This window comes from Monoraphidium neglectum (assembly GCF_000611645.1).
Source record: "Monoraphidium neglectum strain SAG 48.87 unplaced genomic scaffold scaffold00028, whole genome shotgun sequence".
Taxonomy (NCBI): Eukaryota; Viridiplantae; Chlorophyta; class Chlorophyceae; order Sphaeropleales; family Selenastraceae; genus Monoraphidium; species Monoraphidium neglectum.
Window position 1 is genome coordinate 14172 of NW_014013600.1, and position 16353 is coordinate 30524.

The 16353-nt window shown below is 66.2% G+C and overlaps 4 protein-coding genes across 4 annotated transcripts in view; all 4 read right to left on the reverse strand.

Moving 5' to 3' along the window:
• Positions 1-201: 201 nt before the first annotated feature.
• Positions 202-4251, reverse strand: MNEG_0360 (platelet-activating factor acetylhydrolase 2,40kDa; the record flags this gene model as incomplete). Its single annotated transcript, XM_014051156.1, has 9 exons — positions 202-862; positions 1133-1303; positions 1572-1687; positions 2046-2119; positions 2348-2483; positions 2859-3043; positions 3333-3419; positions 3619-3706; positions 4216-4251. The coding sequence occupies 9 exons, from the start codon at positions 4249-4251 to the stop codon at positions 202-204; spliced, it is 1554 nt and encodes a 517-aa protein (XP_013906610.1).
• A 3283-nt stretch (positions 4252-7534) lies between these two features.
• On the reverse strand, positions 7535-10050 carry MNEG_0361 (hypothetical protein; the record flags this gene model as incomplete). Its single annotated transcript, XM_014051157.1, has 4 exons — positions 7535-9087; positions 9242-9565; positions 9719-9882; positions 10019-10050. 4 exons carry the CDS (start codon positions 10048-10050, stop codon positions 7535-7537), a joined length of 2073 nt encoding a protein of 690 aa, XP_013906611.1.
• A 703-nt stretch (positions 10051-10753) lies between these two features.
• Positions 10754-12628, reverse strand: MNEG_0362 (Chlorophyll a-b binding protein of LHCII typeI; the record flags this gene model as incomplete). The annotated part of the gene is made up of 5 exons (XM_014051158.1): positions 10754-11053; positions 11217-11452; positions 11655-11808; positions 11966-12023; positions 12600-12628. 5 exons carry the CDS (start codon positions 12626-12628, stop codon positions 10754-10756), a joined length of 777 nt encoding a protein of 258 aa, XP_013906612.1.
• A 431-nt stretch (positions 12629-13059) lies between these two features.
• MNEG_0363 (flagellar associated protein) overlaps positions 13060-16353 on the reverse strand; it is a gene marked incomplete at both ends in the record, with an annotated part of 13593 nt that continues 10299 nt past the window's right edge. Inside the window, 7 exons of the mRNA XM_014051159.1 lie at positions 13060-13515; positions 13786-13987; positions 14232-14437; positions 14788-14865; positions 15102-15314; positions 15493-15724; positions 15989-16199. Of these exons, the coding sequence (XP_013906613.1) occupies positions 13060-13515; positions 13786-13987; positions 14232-14437; positions 14788-14865; positions 15102-15314; positions 15493-15724; positions 15989-16199 (1598 nt within the window). The remainder of the gene's footprint in view (positions 13516-13785; positions 13988-14231; positions 14438-14787; positions 14866-15101; positions 15315-15492; positions 15725-15988; positions 16200-16353) is intronic.

A 16353-nucleotide genomic window follows, 5' to 3' on the forward strand; every position in this document is an offset into this window, starting at 1 on the left:
TACATTACAATGAAGGTGGATGCAGTCAGATCGGCTTGTCGTAGTCAGAGGTGCGCGATTGGCAGGTTGACACCGAATGCAGTTAAGCAGGGGCGCCATCCAGCATGTCGCTGCTGCACCCAACTGCACCGCCGGCAAAAACAATCTGCGCGCGTCTGCCACGCCGCCCCCAGGGATTCGCGCGCAGCGCAGGGCCGTCGGTCACGCGTGCACCTCCAGAATCCTCAGCAGCCCCTCTTCCTTGAACTTGGCATACGCCTCCAACTCGCCCGGCCAAACCCTGACGTGCGCCGCGCCAGCCGCCGCCGCCGCCGCTGCCGCCGCCGCGCCCACTCCGTCGACGGTGCGGCTCGCAGAAGCGCATTCCGGGAGGCCGCCCCCCGGCCGGTGTCCGTTGTGCTGCGACGGCGGCGCGTCGCGCCCGTTTTTGGATGCATGCTCCTCAACCGCCAGCTCAGCGGCCTCGTCAGTCACCACCCCTTCCAGCACCTTCTCCACTGCTTCCCCCTCCCGGCCGCCGCCGCCGCCGCCCTCGCCGCCGCCGCTGCTCGCCGCCGCCGCCGCCGCCGCCGCCGCGCCCTCCGCCTCCACCTCCGCCGCCGCCGTAATACCGCCCGCCGCCGGCCACGGGCCGCCGGCGGCGTAGTGGGCGCGGCAGAACCTCACGGCGCACTCGCAGATCAGGCGCAGCGACGCCGCGGCACTGATGGGGTCCGGCTTGATGCCCATCACGGCCAGCACGCGGCGCGCCACCGCTGAGCCCTCGAGCAGCGCGGGGACGTCGCTGAAGGAGTGGTGCTTGGTGTGGGCAGGCACCACCAGCAGCGCGCCGCCGCCGCGGCCGCTGCCGCTGCCGTCGTCCCTGCGAGGAGGGGGGGGCCGGGGCGGGGGCGGGCAGGAGAGGGGCGTGAGTCGGCCGACTGACCAAACACTTATGGTTTCAAAACATCTGGTGCTTGATGACGGTCGTCACCCTATGCGTTCAGCAAGCACGTGCTCCGCGGGCAGCGCCGCTAAGGCACTGATTTGCGCTGTCCGGCAGCGCTGTCGGTCCCGTGTCCCGCCGCTGGCGCTGCGCAGCAGGCACAGCGCGGCCGCGACCGCGGCCGCACCGCGCCGCGCTGCGCCGCACCTGTGCCGCGCCGCCTCCAAAACGGCTTCCTGCCGCGGGCCGTTGCAGGGCAGGGACCCGTCGATGCCCTTTGGCGTGTTCCAGTCGTCGCTGCCTATGATCTGCAGCGGCGTGGTGCAGCCTGGGGCCCACTGCGTGAGGGCGGGGCTGCCCGAAGGCAGGATGGTCCACCTGGGATGTGAGTGATGTCAGGGAAGGGCAAGGCAGAGAGGTTTTAAAGGTTTGAGCAGGGGCGCGTGCATCAAGAGGGGGGGCAAAGGTTGCGCAGCCGCACAATGTGCACAAGCCGTGGCCGCTGATATGCCGATGAGAAAAATTGTGATCATGAGAAGTTGCAGAATCTGCTGGGGCTGGGCAGGCATGACGCCGGCGGGACCGCGCTCTGTCACAAGCCCCTGTACGCTACGCGCCATGCGCACCGCCAACCCCTCGCCCTCACCATGGGTCCATGGCTACCGCCGCCGCGAATTCTGGGTGCTGCGACGCCGCCAGCGCCGCGGTGGCGCCGCCGCAGGAGTGGCCCATGACCGTCAGCTTTGACAGGTCAAGGGCGCCCTGAGGGGGGTGAGGGGTGAGGGTCGGGGTCGGGAGGGCGTGGGGGGCGGTTATGGGACAGAGGTGGAGGGGCGGCACCTGAAGGGCAACGCAGGCGGAGCGGCGTCCAAAATTATGCTTCTAGGGCCGCAGGTGGGCTTAGTGCAGGGCGGGGCCTGGATCCGCAGCGACCGGCGCGCCTGTAATGCTGCCAACTGCCAGTGCCACTTGACAAACGCGTCGTCAGACACGCACTGACAGCGTCTTGGTGATGATTGTCACCCATAGCCGGCTGGCTGTGATGACCAAAATTATCAGGGGCGTGCAGGCGCCTAGCCCACAGAGTACCATACATGCTTGCCTTGTCCCCGCGTCACACCTTGAAGGACGCTTGGGCGCTGCCATCCTTGCCATCTCCACTCAGCACAAAAGAGCCCTCCGCCACAGAGCCCGCTGGGGTGTGCAAACGGGGATGGTGAGGCAAGGGAAAGGTCGAAAAGGCCCGGAAACGAACCCAAAATGGCTGCCGATGCACCGAATTGATCAGCCGCAGCGACAAGGCAACACAGGCAAAACGCTCTCGTCAAAGCAGATTTCACTACCCCCTCCTCAAGCACACGCCGCATGCCATCCCTGACTGCGACGAGCGCAGCCGCGCGGCGCAGATCAGCACCGACGCACCCTCATTCAGGCTCCGCATTATCTTGACTGCGCTCATAACCTCGGACACGCGATAGTGACACTTGGCCTCCAGCACCGGTCCCGTCCCCAGCCCAGCAAACAGCTTCCAGGTGCCGTCAGCTAGCAGGGCTGCGCCCTGCCGATTTGCAGTCGGGACAGGAGCGGGTTTGTCGGGGGCTGTGCAAGCGGCGGCGCGAGCGGCATGAAGCTCAAGGCACCTGCATGCATGGCTCGCCCTGTCCTGCCCAACCCAAAGCCGATTAGCGGGGTGCTACGAATGCCTTGAGCTCACAAAATCTCAGCTGGTGCTGCTCATGCTGACCAGAGCTTGCTGCATGCACCAACAGGGCCCCAAGATATCCAGAGCACATCCCAGGTAACACATACCCATCAGAAAAGTGCATCCCGTCGCACACCCACTCGCGGGCCCACACACACACGCACGCAAGCACGCATGCACGCACGCACACACACACACACACACAGGCACACGCGCACACCTCCCACCCACCGAGCTGCCGTCCGCATGCTCCACCGCCACCACCACGCAGCCGCGAGACGCGACCTCGGTGCACACGCTGCTGTAGGTGTTGCGATTCGCGGCGGCGCCAGGGCTGAAGATGACCAAGGGGAAGGGGTCAGAGCCGAGGAACGCCAAGGGGGCGTTGTACAGCACCGGCATGCGCGTCGCCGCGCCTGCATGGTTGCGGGCAAGTCAGGGCTGCGCTTGTTGGGCTGGGGTTGGCCGGGGTGGGGGAGGCATGGAGCGTCTGCAGTCAGAACAACCCGTTCAGCGGCCGCTGACGGGCAGCGGGTCGCGGCAGCAAGGGCAGCGCGCCGACGCCGCTGCGCTGCACTGTCAGAACCCGCATTCTGCAGAGGTGTCGCCTGCTGGCATGCTGTTCAGCATCCAAAAAGTGAATCCACCGGCCCTTTGATCGATCCGTTGCAACCGACTGATTAATAATTCACCCATGAGGCGCACCAGATGCCCATGCGGCGCCCTGCAGCACGTTTTTGGCGATCCGCCACTTGAGAGACTTGGCGCTGAAGAACGCAAACGTCACGTACCCTGGGCACCGGGCGGCGCGGCGCCAAGGCCGCGCGGAATCGTGCGCATGAGGGATCGGGCGGCGGGGCACCCAACCGCAGGCGCGCACAGGCGCGGCTGCAACTTATCCCTCCGGAATCCGGCGGCCTGGTGTTTGCCGCACTGTGCTTGTGGGTTCCCAAGTGTCGCTTGAGCGCCACTAAGCCCGCACGCCCCCCACCTTTGGCATACATCATGTCCTGAATCCAGTTGACAGACCCGCCCTTGGCCCCGGCGGCGGCCGGGTAGAACAGCCGCCCGGTCACATTCTGCGGGAACCGAGCGGGTCAGGGCTGTTACAAAGCAGGCGTGCGTGTGCTGGCTAGGGGCGGGGTGCAGCAAGCCCTGCACGCTGTGCGCTGGCAGTGCATAGGCAGCTGCCCAAAGGTGCATATGCTGCGAATGATGTCGGCGCGACACTTTTGTCGCCCAAACCAGCGCATGGGCCGGCAATCCTCCAGCTGTGCTCTCACGTTGTGTGCATCGATTGGAGCTGTGCCCAGCCGCCACGTAAAGTCGCGACAGCCGACAGCAAAGGGGCCTGTTGGCGGCAGCATCGGCGACCGCTGCAGCACGAGAGGCAGAGCTTAGGCGTCACACGATAACTCAACCACGACAAAGCTGCCCCTGCGCTGCGACTACGGAATTCAATTGTTGTGAAAGGCACATCAACTGCGCCTGTGTGAGCCCCGAGTCTCTCGCGGTCGTGGTGATTACGATTGAATTTTCCCGATCACGCTGCTGAAGGAGCACTGACCCAGCGCGTTTCCTTGCTTACTATCTTGATAATTGTGGCAAATCCCACTGGCAGCATACAAGGCGCGCAGATCAAAACGAGCTCATGTGGCTTTCGTTTTCCAGCGCCTGCATCAACAACCAAGTTTTGACTGACGCGGCTGTGCTGTGGATAGCTGCAAGCACTTCGGCTGTCTGCCACCGCGCTTAGGACAGGCGAGGGGGCCGAACAAACAGGCACATGCGCTGCATGGGTGCTGGCGCGGGGCACTGAGGCAGGACGAGAGCCATCGGGCTGGGGTTGCTGTGGTGTTGTCAAAGGCAGTGAAGGGGCCTGGAATCTCGTTTCATGAACACATAAAGGTAAGGTCGCATCCAGCAATGATGTTCAGTCAGGCCCCACTCCCGAACCCACTCCCGCCAAGCAAGTGCGCTGCTGGCGAGCAGGGCCGCCCGCTCAGGCCTCAACCTGCTCCCGCAGGCAGCTGATTGTCGCTGTGGACAGTGACTGACGAGGCGGTGCTGCGGGGTTGGGGGGAAGGGTCGCGGACGGATGAGGAGGCGTCCATACGAGCCGCAGCCCGGGCCGTGGGCTGCGCCAGGCCCCACGCCCGCGCAGGCGTGACGACGGGGCCTAGCAGCAAGTCAGCACGAGCAGGGGGCGGCGTCATAGCATGCCGCAGGCACGTCGCAGCATCATGCCCTGCGCGAGGTGCGGCCCAGGTCGGCGGCTCACGCCAGGACATAGTGTACGCGCCGCCGGCCACGGTCTTCTTGCAGGCTTTGCAGCCCCAGATGCCGACGGCAACATGATTCACGGCCAACTGAGACATGCAGCGCGGCGCGGTAAAGGAGGGAAGGAGGCGGGGTATTAGGCTGACATCGGCGGCGTCGCATGTTTTGGAGATGGCCGTGCTCGCCATGCAACCAGTGTCGCGCGTCCACGGGGCCGCTGCTGGGCGGACGCGCTCCTGTGGCCCACAGGTGACAAAGGTGTAGCTGCCCAGGGCGTGGGTGCCTGATGCCGCCCCTCAAGCAGGCGCCGCGTCTGCCTGCCGCTGCTGTAAGACCTTCAATCCTGCTCCTGTTGTGTGGGGCTACCGTAGTATACATCAGGCATCCATTGTTAACCAGTCCACCCCACCCCAGCACACTCCACTGCCCGTGGCCGAGCAGCTCTGCGCCCCAGCACTCCCGGGACCGAGGGCTTAGTTGCCTTCTTACTTGTCTGGCATGAATAATCTCATAAATGCCAAAAAGGCACTCGTGCGAACGGGGGGTAGCACAGTGTCGGCATCATAGGCAATACTTTGTATGAGTGGTGTTGAAAATCAGTGCGTGCAAAGATGCTGGTAAGGCAGGAGACCCTGAGAGCTTGTAGCGGCCGACCCTGACATAGGGCATGCGCCATGCCCAAATACCACAAGCAGCGGCCCCTCAGAAGCCGCGCCGCAAGGGTGCGTCCAGCAATCGTTGTGAGGCGGCAACAGTGCAGATTGAATTGAGAACAGGCCAAAGTGTTGCCCCAGAAACCACGCATAGAGTTCGCAAAAACGGTGGATGCTGCCGCATTCGCACATCCACCTGTGCCGTGCGCCGCTGCTGGCACTGGCTCAAGTGATCACAAAAAAGGTGGTGGACTGGAAATCCCAGGATTAACCAGGGCAGGCCACTGGCTAAAAGATCCAGGGGCAGCAGCACGCTGGCCGTTGCTGCTCAACCCCGCTGCCTGAGCTGCAACCTGGCGTCGCGCCTGCATGACGGCCTGGCAGTGCAAGGGAACGCAGGCGGGGGGCCCCACGCCGACACCTGTCCCTGGCAGGTCCCGAGGGATGGGGTGGGACTCCCCTCTGGGCGCAGCAAACTTCTGGACAGCCTTGAACTGGCAAGAGGAGGCCGCTGCACAGGAAACCCGCGCAGGGGCCCGCTGAGACAGCCAAACGCAGATCGGCCGAGGCAGCCAGAGGGACGTGTGGGGGAATGTGAGGATTGTGCCCGGCCACAGTGAGGGGCTGCGTGTGTGAGGAGGGACGCCACGTCAGGGCGGCGTTCCAACCGACAGATATTTGGGGCGAGAGTGTCAGGACGAGAGCAAAAGAGTGCGAGCAAAGGGGGAGAGGAGGCTGGTGGCCGCGCTGGACGCCGCGGCGGCTGCACCCAAGACGAATGTATCACAAGCATGCGCGCAGCTGGGCGAGGCAGCAGCCCGGCAAGCCTTTCCAACGAGGGATGCCGGCGTGTGTCCAGGCTGGCCTGTGTGACGCGCCGCGCCCCGGTCGCAAAGGACGGGGGTGACATTCATGTGCGTGCACGCCATGTGTGCCTGGATGCAACGCCGGGGAATCGGGGTCAGTGCCAGCCAGCAGAGGTATGGACATGGGAGCGACGTCAACCCTGGCTTGCCTGACCTCAAGCCGAGGCCTCGAGCCGGGTGTCTCAGGATTGCCGGCCGCAGCGTAAAGTTCGGCCATCCTGCCCCTGCAGTGCACGAGTCGTTCACATGACTAGAGGAGGCCGCCAGCCCGACAGACACGGCGCCTCATGCGCGCGCCGGCCAAGCCTGAAGGGTGGCAATTCAGGCCTCGTTCCGAGCGGGGAAAGGTCGCCGCCACAGTTGGCGGGCGTAAAGCAGGGACGGCGCAGCCTTAGGCAGCACAGACAGTTCTGCGGCCCGTGCAGGCCAAAATGCGGCAGCAGTGAGGACATCAACGCGGGTCGGAGCTACGTCAGGTCTTTCCAAGCCGGCGCGATACGCGCGTGAAATGCCTGCGGCCTGGCCGCGCGCCCGCAGACGCCCACGAGGCCCGCGCAGTACTCAACTGGGGCTGCGCACGGGCGCACGCGCCACTTCCGGCGCGGAGACATCGCAAGGGCGTGTCGCGAGGGGGGCACTAGGCCCCTTGGACCAATCATATATCCGCCGTGCGCCTTGCCTGCGCCAAAGCAAGCAGCGCTGATACCGCGTGCCGCTGCGCGTTGGCACGCTGTTTTTGTTCATTGCAATGGAAAAAATGTGTGTGCTGGTGTGTAAATCCTGCCCTTGCAAAAGCTGCGCCGAATTGGCGCAGGCGTAGCCCCCGCACGTTGCGGATGTGTGGGCAAATTGAAGCTGCTTCACAAAGCTGGGGACTGCAGCCCTGTGGACCCCTCGGCCGCTGTGCAGGCTTGAGTTCCCATCACTTTGGGAGGGGGGGGGGGTTCACCACAAAACAACGCATCGGGCTGCGCCCAGCTGATTGCGAGGCAAGGTGTCCAATGGCGTTGAGATGACGAGCAATCCCTGCACCGCAGGACGTTGCACCTCGGCCACCGCCGCCGCCGCTGCCCCCATGCGGCGCTCCTGCAGTCAACTGCGCTGCCGCTTACTCAAGAACTGTCCAGTCTGCAGGCGCCGCCTGGCGCAGCAGCGCCGCAGCCAGAGCCGCGACCCCCGCCGGCGCCATCGCGCGGGCGCTCGCCCCGCCAGCCGGCGGCTCCACACAGGGCACGACCCTGAGCCGCCCAGAGCCGGCGTTGAAGAGCGTGCCTTGGCCAACGAGCCGCAGGCGCGCGCCGCGCAGCAGCCCGGCGGCCGCCGCCGCGGCGGCCGCCTCGGCGCGCGTCTCTGCAAGAAGCTGCTCGGCGCCGCAGCCGCCGCCGCGCGAGCGCAGCAGCAGCTTGCTGCGGGCGCGGCCACCCCCGTCGTCGGACGCCCGAATCAGAACGAACGCGTCTCTGCACACGGATGACCAGTCCATTCGCGCCGCGGGCAGCAGCGTCCCGACCCACCCGCGCTCGGCGCGCGCGCCGTCGGGCGCTGCAGCGGCGCGAACGCTGGCGGCCGCGGCGGCCTCGCGCCGCTGCGCGGCGCCAAGCTGCTGCAGCGCGGCGTGCGCGCGCTGCGCCTCTGCTACCAGCTGCCTGTGCATCTCGCCTCCGCTGAACACGCGCGGCAGCGCGACGCCGCACCCGCCCTCTGGGGGACCACTGCCTGCCAGGCTGCTGGCGCCGCTCCTGCAGCTATCGCGGCTGCCCCCGCCGCCGCGTTGCAGGCGCGGCGCGCGCTGCGGCGGCGAAGGCGGGTGTAGCGACTCGAGCGCCACGGTTGCCGCCGTCGGCGCAGGGCCCCCGAGGCCGATGCGGCTGACGGCTGACGGGCCGTTCGTGGCGAGGGAGACGGTGGCGGCGGCGCCGTGCGCAGAGAGGAAGGCCAGGGGGTCTGGCGAGTCGTCCAATTGGTCCATAGGGTGCACATGACGCGCGCGCCGCCACTTGTGGGCGAAGCGGTACCGCCATGCGAGCACGTCAGCCGCAGCGTCGCCTGTGCGTGCGGCGGCGGCGCCGGCGGCCGCGGCGGCGCTGCTGGGCAGCTCGCCGTCCAGCCACGCCGAGGCGCCACCCTCGGCACCAGCAAGCGCAGCAGCGTCCGGCGTCACGTTGAGAGCGGACCAGGCCGGCGGCGTGCACGTTGCTGCTGGGTCGTGTGGGTGCGGCGGTGAGGGGCTGCAGGGCTCTGGCGTCGACGGGAGCACGCCGTGCGTGCAGCCGGCTTGGGCCGAGCCGGACGGCGCCGCGTTTTGCTGCTCCTGCGCTTGCTCGTGCTGGTGCTTGAGCCCAACCTTGTTAGGCGGCCAATGGGCGTCAGAAGGGTGCCCAAGCTCCGCCAGCGGCCGCGACGGCGCGCACGCATCCTGCGCGCCGTCGCGTTGCTGCGGCGCGCAGCAAAACGCGCTGCTCCATGCCACGCGCCCCGGCTGCTGCTCCAGGGGCCCGCCGGGTGCGGCCGCGGCGCCGCCGGCGAGGGCGGAGGGCGGCGCGGGGTCGCTCAGGGCGTAGCCGCGTGCGCACAGGGCGCCGCCAGAGGGGCTCGAGCCGGCAGTGAGCGTCTCATCTTGCTGCCGGGCGGTGGGGGCGCTGAAGCTCGTCTCCTTGAAGGCTGGGGGCGGGCGGAAACGGGCAGGGAGGGGAACAGCGCGGGGCGTGTGAACTGCGTCCTTGTGGGTGCAGGGACGCAACGCGGCCGCTTGCCCTGCGAACCAGTGAGGACGCAAGCCCCGCTACGATTCGAGTTGAGCTTGCCAGTGACGCACCTGCCAAGAGCGCTGCCCTTCCCAGAGGGACGGCCACCTTGCCACACGATGGGGGGAAGGCAGCCGCTGAGGTCTCCGCGGTCGGGCACGCAGGATGCCTGGGGTCTGGGCTTGCGCAGCCGCTGTTTGCGACACTCGTGCTGACTGACGTGAAGCTCAGGCTATCCAGCCATTTGATGAGCGGTGGTGGGCTGGACTTGGCCTCGGGCGCGGCGGCAGCCTCGCAGGCGCGCGCCTTACACATCGGCTGCGTCTCCGGCGGCGCGCTCACGACGCGACTGCTGACGGTGCACCGCCTGGCGAAAGCCCAGATGGGAGCCATCACTGCGGGACAGCGTGACGTTGTAATTGATTGAATGAGATGGCAGAAGGCGCGGCTCCTGAGCGGGCATGTGGCGCATGTGCTGCCCACGCTGCATGCGTTGGGCGCGGAGCCGTGCAGATATCACGCTTGAGTGTACCCAGCCACAGCCGCACCTTCCAGTGCACTGGGTACGCTCTGAGCTACAATAACGTCCTCCTCTGCAATCGATTCGGTTGTGCTGGCGACGCTCCAGTCGAGCGACCGCCTCTCGCCGTAGCCCGCAGACATACCCTGGCCGCCATGCTTAGCGTCCTGGACATATGCCTGAGGACCAAACCTGGCCGTCGAAAGGCGTGGAGGAGGGTCAGTGTCCCCGCATTGGCTCACGTGGCCTCCTTAAACAGTGCCGAGCGCCTGAGACCTCGACGGCCCGAGTGAGGGAATCAAGACGATCGTGCTCCGATTGCACTCACCAAAGGTATCCGAAGAGCTCCTCACAATCCATCAGAGCGCGGCTTGCCTCATCTGAGGTCCATGCGGTTCAAGTGAAAGGGTGTGTCTGGAATTGCTCGGAATGGAAAAATGCGCCTGAAGCAATGTGCACAGGGCTGCGCCGGTGTTGGGCGCTTTCAGCTGGACAATTGCACCCATGTGGAACACCTGCAGCCACGTGGCCTGAGTGATGGCGGCTGGCATTCCTGTCACAACCTGCACGTATTGTAGGGCGGCCATATCGTGTTCAGTCAGGTATGAAAGTTGCCTGGTGGCAACATGCGTCGAAAAATGTGGAGCAGCGGCGTAGGCAGCTGCTCTGATCGTGCATTGGCACAGGAGGCGAGTTGGCACCTTTAATGGCTCTGCAGTGGGCCCAGGTCTTCCCGTGTGTTTCAGTCAATTACATTTTCCATAGTCACACCACCGTGCCAGGTGTCAGCCAATATGCCCGTACCAAGACAAGGAATGCACCAGTGACTTATTTGGGCCATGGTGATGCTTCCTTTCCACCTAAATTCGTCTCTGTGACTGAAGTTTGTTGTGTCTTTTCAGTGCAATCTGATTGCTCAATCTACATGCGTACCACTGACCTGGCTGCGTGTCACTACTTGCTGCAGCGAAACCTCACACATAAGGTAGCCAGCGCAACACAGATGCATGTCTCTCAGAAATGTTACAGCGCTCAGGAAGCCAGGACGGTCCCGCGGCCCTGTCTAGGGGGTAAACTTGGTGGCGAACGCCCAGGCGTTGTTAGTGGCGGGCGAGGCCAGGTGGCTGTCCAGGTTGGCGATGGGGCCGGCGCCGGTCACGATGGCCTGCACGAAGAAGCCGAACATGGAGAACATGGCCAGGCGGCCGTTCTTGATCTCCTTCACCTTGAGCTCAGCAAAGGTGTCGGGGTCGTCAGCCAGGCCCAGGGGGTCGAAGCTCTCGCCGGGGTACAGGGGGTCCAGGCCCTCACCGGCCGGGCCACCGTTCACGCGGTAGCCCTCGATGAGGCCCATGAGGATGACCTGGGCAGGGGGACAGGGGGGGTGCCCAGGAGCACACATGTCAGGCAGCCAGCAAAAGCAACGGTGCTGTGCTGAGCACACTCCGTCACGGCGGTGAGATGCTGGCGATGGAGCACACCCGTCGCATGCGCTTTGTCCTCCGCCATGCAGGCTGCGTTCTCACCTGGACGGCCAGGGTGGCCAGGATGGACTGGGCGTGGATCAGGCTGGGGTTGCCCAGGTAGTCGAGGCCGCCATCGGCGAAGATGGCGCCGCCAGCCTTGTACCACACGCCGCCGGCGGGGATGCTGGGGTTGGACTTGGCCAGCAGCTCGGGGACGACGCTGCCCAGGGCGCCGAGCATGGCCCAGCGGGCGTGGATCAGCTCCAGCTCGCGGTAGCGCCGGAAGGTCTCGGGGTCTGTAGGGGGAGCAGGCGGTGGGGTAGGGGGAACAATGTTCGGGCGGGCGTTGGGTCAGTGTGAGGTCAGGCGGGGCCGTCCAGGTGAAGCAACATGAGCGGCGTGCCAAATTGCGTCTGTCGAATGATGCAAGCTGCTTGCGGGCAATATTGATTTAGCCGTGGCGCGACAGTCGTCCCTTGGAGGCGGCGCGTGACTCACCAGCCGAGAGGCCGGCGGTGTCCCAGCCGTAGTCGCCGGGGAACTCGCCGGTGAGGTAGGCCGGGGTGGAGCCGTTGTACGGGCCCAGGAAGGTGGGCCTGTCGGGGCCGTACCAGGACAGGGTCTTGGCGGGGGCGGCCTTCTTGGTGGTGCCCTGTGGGGGGTCGGGTGTGGGGGGTGGGGTGGGGGAGGGCACACCGGGCGTGCGTCAGGCAGGTGTGTGAGTAGATACAACTTCATGTCAGGCACTCGGGATGTCCATGCTTGCAGGCGCCTGGCGGCTGTGCTACCTAGCTAGGCTGCTGGCCCACCTTCTTGGTCGACTTGGCGGTCGCACCCTTCTTGGTGGACTTGGCCTGGACGCTCACGCTGTGAGGTGGGTTGGTGGGTGTTGTGGAGGGGGCAGGTGTGACGTGCGTCACCAGTGGACCAACCCTAGCCTCATTGCTGCTGCGTGGGCCGACGCCTCAACTGCAGCCTGCCTGCTGCCACACTCCCCAGGTGCCGTCAGGCACAGGGCAGCGCAAGAGGGGTTGTGGTGGAGTGAGGTGGCGCCAGCAACCCTGCCTCTGCAGCACTGGTGGCCAGTGAGTACACTGGCCACCACAGGCCTGGAGGCCCGGCTACAAACACTCTGACACGATCTGGCCCTGATGGCGTCCGTGCTGCACCACAGGCCGGAAACTGGGTGCGTTGGGTCTCGATCTCGGGGCTGGCCCCGAGTCGCAGCAGGGTGCGCAGGCTGCTCGAGCACACAGAAACGCTGCGTAGGGACGTCCAAGACTGCCACCTGCCACGGCAGCTGGTGTCGCTGCTCCCAGACCGTCCGAGCACCCGCCAGGCGCGTGCACCGTGCACAGCCGCGCAGGCGATCCAGCAGGATCCAGCAGCTGTACCAGACTTAGATCACCACTATGATCATTTCCAGCCCTCATACCCGCCCACCTGAGCGCGCGGGAGCTCTGGAGCATCATCTTGCTTGAGGTGTCGGGGTGAAGAAAGGAGGAGGAGGTGTTTGGTTGTCTGGAGGAAGCAAAATGTGCTGGCACCAGCAGCGCGGGGCGGGCTCTTATGCGCGAGTAACTGTGCATTGATCCCGAAGCCGTGCGGACGAAATCAAACGTCCCACTCTCTGTCTCAACACCGGGGGGCTGATCGATGTACTTTTTATTCTAAACATTTTGCACTGGAAGCCTGGGGTTGCTCTGCAGGTTGGCGATCCCGGTGACCCCGTGACCCATGACAGTATCATGCCATTGCCTGCGGATTGAGTGGCCGGCTTTCGGGGCTTCGCAGGCCGCAACTCTCGGTTGCTTTTGGTGCACCCCGCAAAGCTTTTTGACCAAAGTATGGGTCACTACTTCCATTGACCCGCCGCAATGTGGCCTGGCATGCATTTGGTTGCTTACAACCGCCGAGGGGTGCCGTCGACCGCGCTGCCCAATCGTCCAGCGCCCAACCCCGGCCCCATGAGCGGCAGCTTGGGCACCGCGCTGCCCCCGCTGCCTCCGCCCGGCGGTGCGCTGGGGGGCCGGCTGGTCCCACTGCCGCCATGGCCGCTGTCCCACCGCTGCAGCTGCTCGCCAAAGCCGCCGCCACCCCCACCCGCTTGTGGCACCAGTGTCGGCTGCCGCAGCCGCTCCCTCTCAGTGCTGCCCCCGCTGCCGCCGCCAACCCCGCCGCCGCCGTTGCCGCTGCCCCCCCTGGCACCGCTCTCAAAGGCCCCCGGCGCCGCGGCAGCCGAGCGGGCGCCGGCCCGCGGGGTCCCCAGGCGGCTGCCGAGTCGAGGGGTGAGGCGTGCGCTGCGGGGCGTTGACCCCGCGCTGCCTGCCACCTGGCCGGCATCCACCAGGGCTCCGTGCTGCGGCGAAAGCAAGCAGGGGAGGCCGCGTCAAAGGTGGCGTGGGCGCGACCCGCTGCCTAAGAGCAGGGCGGTGCGTCCGGCGAAGCAGACACTGGTGCCGGTCACATGGCAGGGACCACACCCCGACTAGGAGCAACAACCAACGCTGATTTGGTCACCCGATAACCATACGCAAGTCAGGTTCCAACACTTTGTGTTACCGGGTCACCCGCCCTCTCTAGAGGCCTGCACTCGTGCAGCACCTGGCGCGGCGCCAACCGCCCGCACCTGGGAGTAGAAGACCAGCAGACGCCTGTACAGCCGCCATGCGTCGCCCGCCGACGCCCGCGCCACCAGCGCGTCGTCCAGCTTCCGCGCAGCTGCCCCCAGCGCCGCACAATCGGCGGCCAGCTCGGGGGTCTTCTGGGCCGCGGACCTCAGCGCCTCCTGCAGCGGCGCGCGCACCGCACGCCACGACTCCCCGAGCAGCCTGCGTGCGCAGTGTAGGCGCGCGGGCGACGTCGTGCAGAGCGCTGCTGTGACCATAGATCTTGCATGCCAGGCGCTCGTGGGCTTGCAACTCAACCCCATTTTAAGAACCAGTACTGGCACGTCTGGCGGCGAATTGCAAACCAACCACGTTATGCAACAGTTTCATGCCATGCAACACAGAGCATCAGCATTGAACGGCCTGCATTGTGAGGACCTGGCAGCAGCAGGTGCGGATGACTAACCTGAAATCGTCGTAAGGCGGCCGCCGCGCGACCGCGGGGTGACGCCGCTGGTGCGCGTCGCAGCCGGCGAGACCGGCGTCCAGCAGCGCGCGCGCCGCGCCCGCGGGTGCAGCGGCGCGCGCGTCGGCGCCGCTGCATCGCAGGGCGGAGAGGAACAGGCGGTCGAGGGAATCTTCGGAGAGCCCCGCCGCCGCAGAGGGGCTGACCTGAGGGTTGCGAGAGGAGGGAAGGGGGTCGTGCGGGCAAGCTGGGGGTTTGGTACCAGGTTGGCACTGGCCGGTTAGTGCGGGCGCATGCACCACATGCATCACCAGGAGACAGCGCGGGCGCTGCGCAAGCCCACTGCGCATTCACGGATGCATACGTCGACACATGCGCCGTGCAAAAGACGGGTGCCTCATGCAAGCCCAGCAACCGCATCATGACCCGCTGCATCGCGCAGTTCGCAGGCGTGGGGCGTCACACCCCATGGGGACCCACACTTTTCCCCCTTGCTGCTGAAAAAGCATGATGTACTGCAATGCAGGCGCGGCGCAGCACGCGGGGGTCGGCGCACCTGCTGCACCAACTTGAGCAGGTCGTCTTGGCAGTGCAGCTGCTGCCCAGGCTGGTCGGTGGCGCGCGACGCCATTGCCTGCGCGGGTGGCATCCAAGGGCGCGTGCGATGCGCAGGGTGGACGCGTCGGGGGTTTGCAGAAACAAGTGCTGCCACTGTGCAATCTAACTTTGCCTCGGCCTGGGCGCTGACAAGCACACATCTTGTGCATTTGGCGCAAGTGAGCGCATAAAACAGCACATGGGTCGATCCATTGGCGGCGGTACAGGTCCAACAGAGCACCGCCGGATGGAGACATTCGCCCCCCATCCCACCTCAATCTGCGCCGCGTCGGCAGCGCGCTGCGCCTCCAGCGCCTCAAGCAGCAGCAGCGCCGCCTCGTCAGCGTCCACCGCGCCCTCCTCGCCGTTTCCGCTCGCTGCGGCCGCTGCCAGCCGCGCCGCCAGGCCGGCGCTCTCCGGCGCCGGCGCCGCGAGCGCGGGGCGCAGCAGCGGCGCGGCCAGCTGGGCGGCGGTGCGGGCGATGATCTGCGGAGGGTTGCCGGCAGGCACGGGCGCACGCTTGATGCTCCGCACTGCGGTACAGACGGGTCTCCTGAGTCAAGGTGGCTGACTGACACTTTGAACACATTTATCCCCGACCTCTCCGACTTGCACCGCCAGAACGCGTGTACCCCCGACGCGCAGGCAGAAACGGCGCACCCACCTTGCTGCCACCCTCGGTCGCCTCCGTTACCAGCGGGCCGCACTCCGAGTGGAGCCAAGCCATGAAGTGCACGACCGCCGCCGCCGCAGCCGGCGACGCGGGGGCGCCGGGGACCCCCGGCAGGCTGAGAAGGCGGCCGAACAGCGCCGCGCGCCGCGAGCGGGGCGCGTGCTTGCGGACGGCCGCGACGAGCGCAGAAAGGTGGGCGTCGGCGGGGCCGCGGGGCCCAAACCTGCCGAATGACGGGCGCGTAACTTCAGGTGGTGTGGACTTTGCAAGGTTGTGGCAATGTAGGTGTAAACAAGCAATCGTTTAATTTACGTCGACCATCACGATCTCAATGTGTGGCGTGCTGCACGCTGCTGGGTCCTTGCAAGGCGCGCCACAAGCGCGGGCTGCTGCGCCGCCCCGCCGCCCTTGGTGCGCTGCCTGCGGTGTCAACCGGAGAGCAACCCGCCTCTAACCTCATGCAATAACGCGATCGAGCGGAGCTCACCTGGAAGCAAAGTAGTCTGCGACGACGGCCTCCAGGTCTGGCCTGAAGGGGCTCGCGCCGCCGCCGCTGCCGCTCTGGGCGTCCGCGCGGCCGTCCGCGGCGATCTTCTCCCAGTAGACCTCGGAGATCACGAGGTTCAGGGTGTCCGAGGAAAACGACAGGCCGGGGATTGCGGGCGCCGGGGCGAAGGACAGCGATGGGCGGTTGCAGCCTGGGTGCGTGGGGTTGGGAGCGGTGCGGTCACATGCGGTGCATGGGGCAGATTTTGAGGCATGTGGCCTTGTCCAGTTGATTAACCCTGGTGTCACACTTTCCCCTTGGGGCTCGGAGCCCCTACGGCTGGTTGCCCCCGGGGGGCCGCCCCC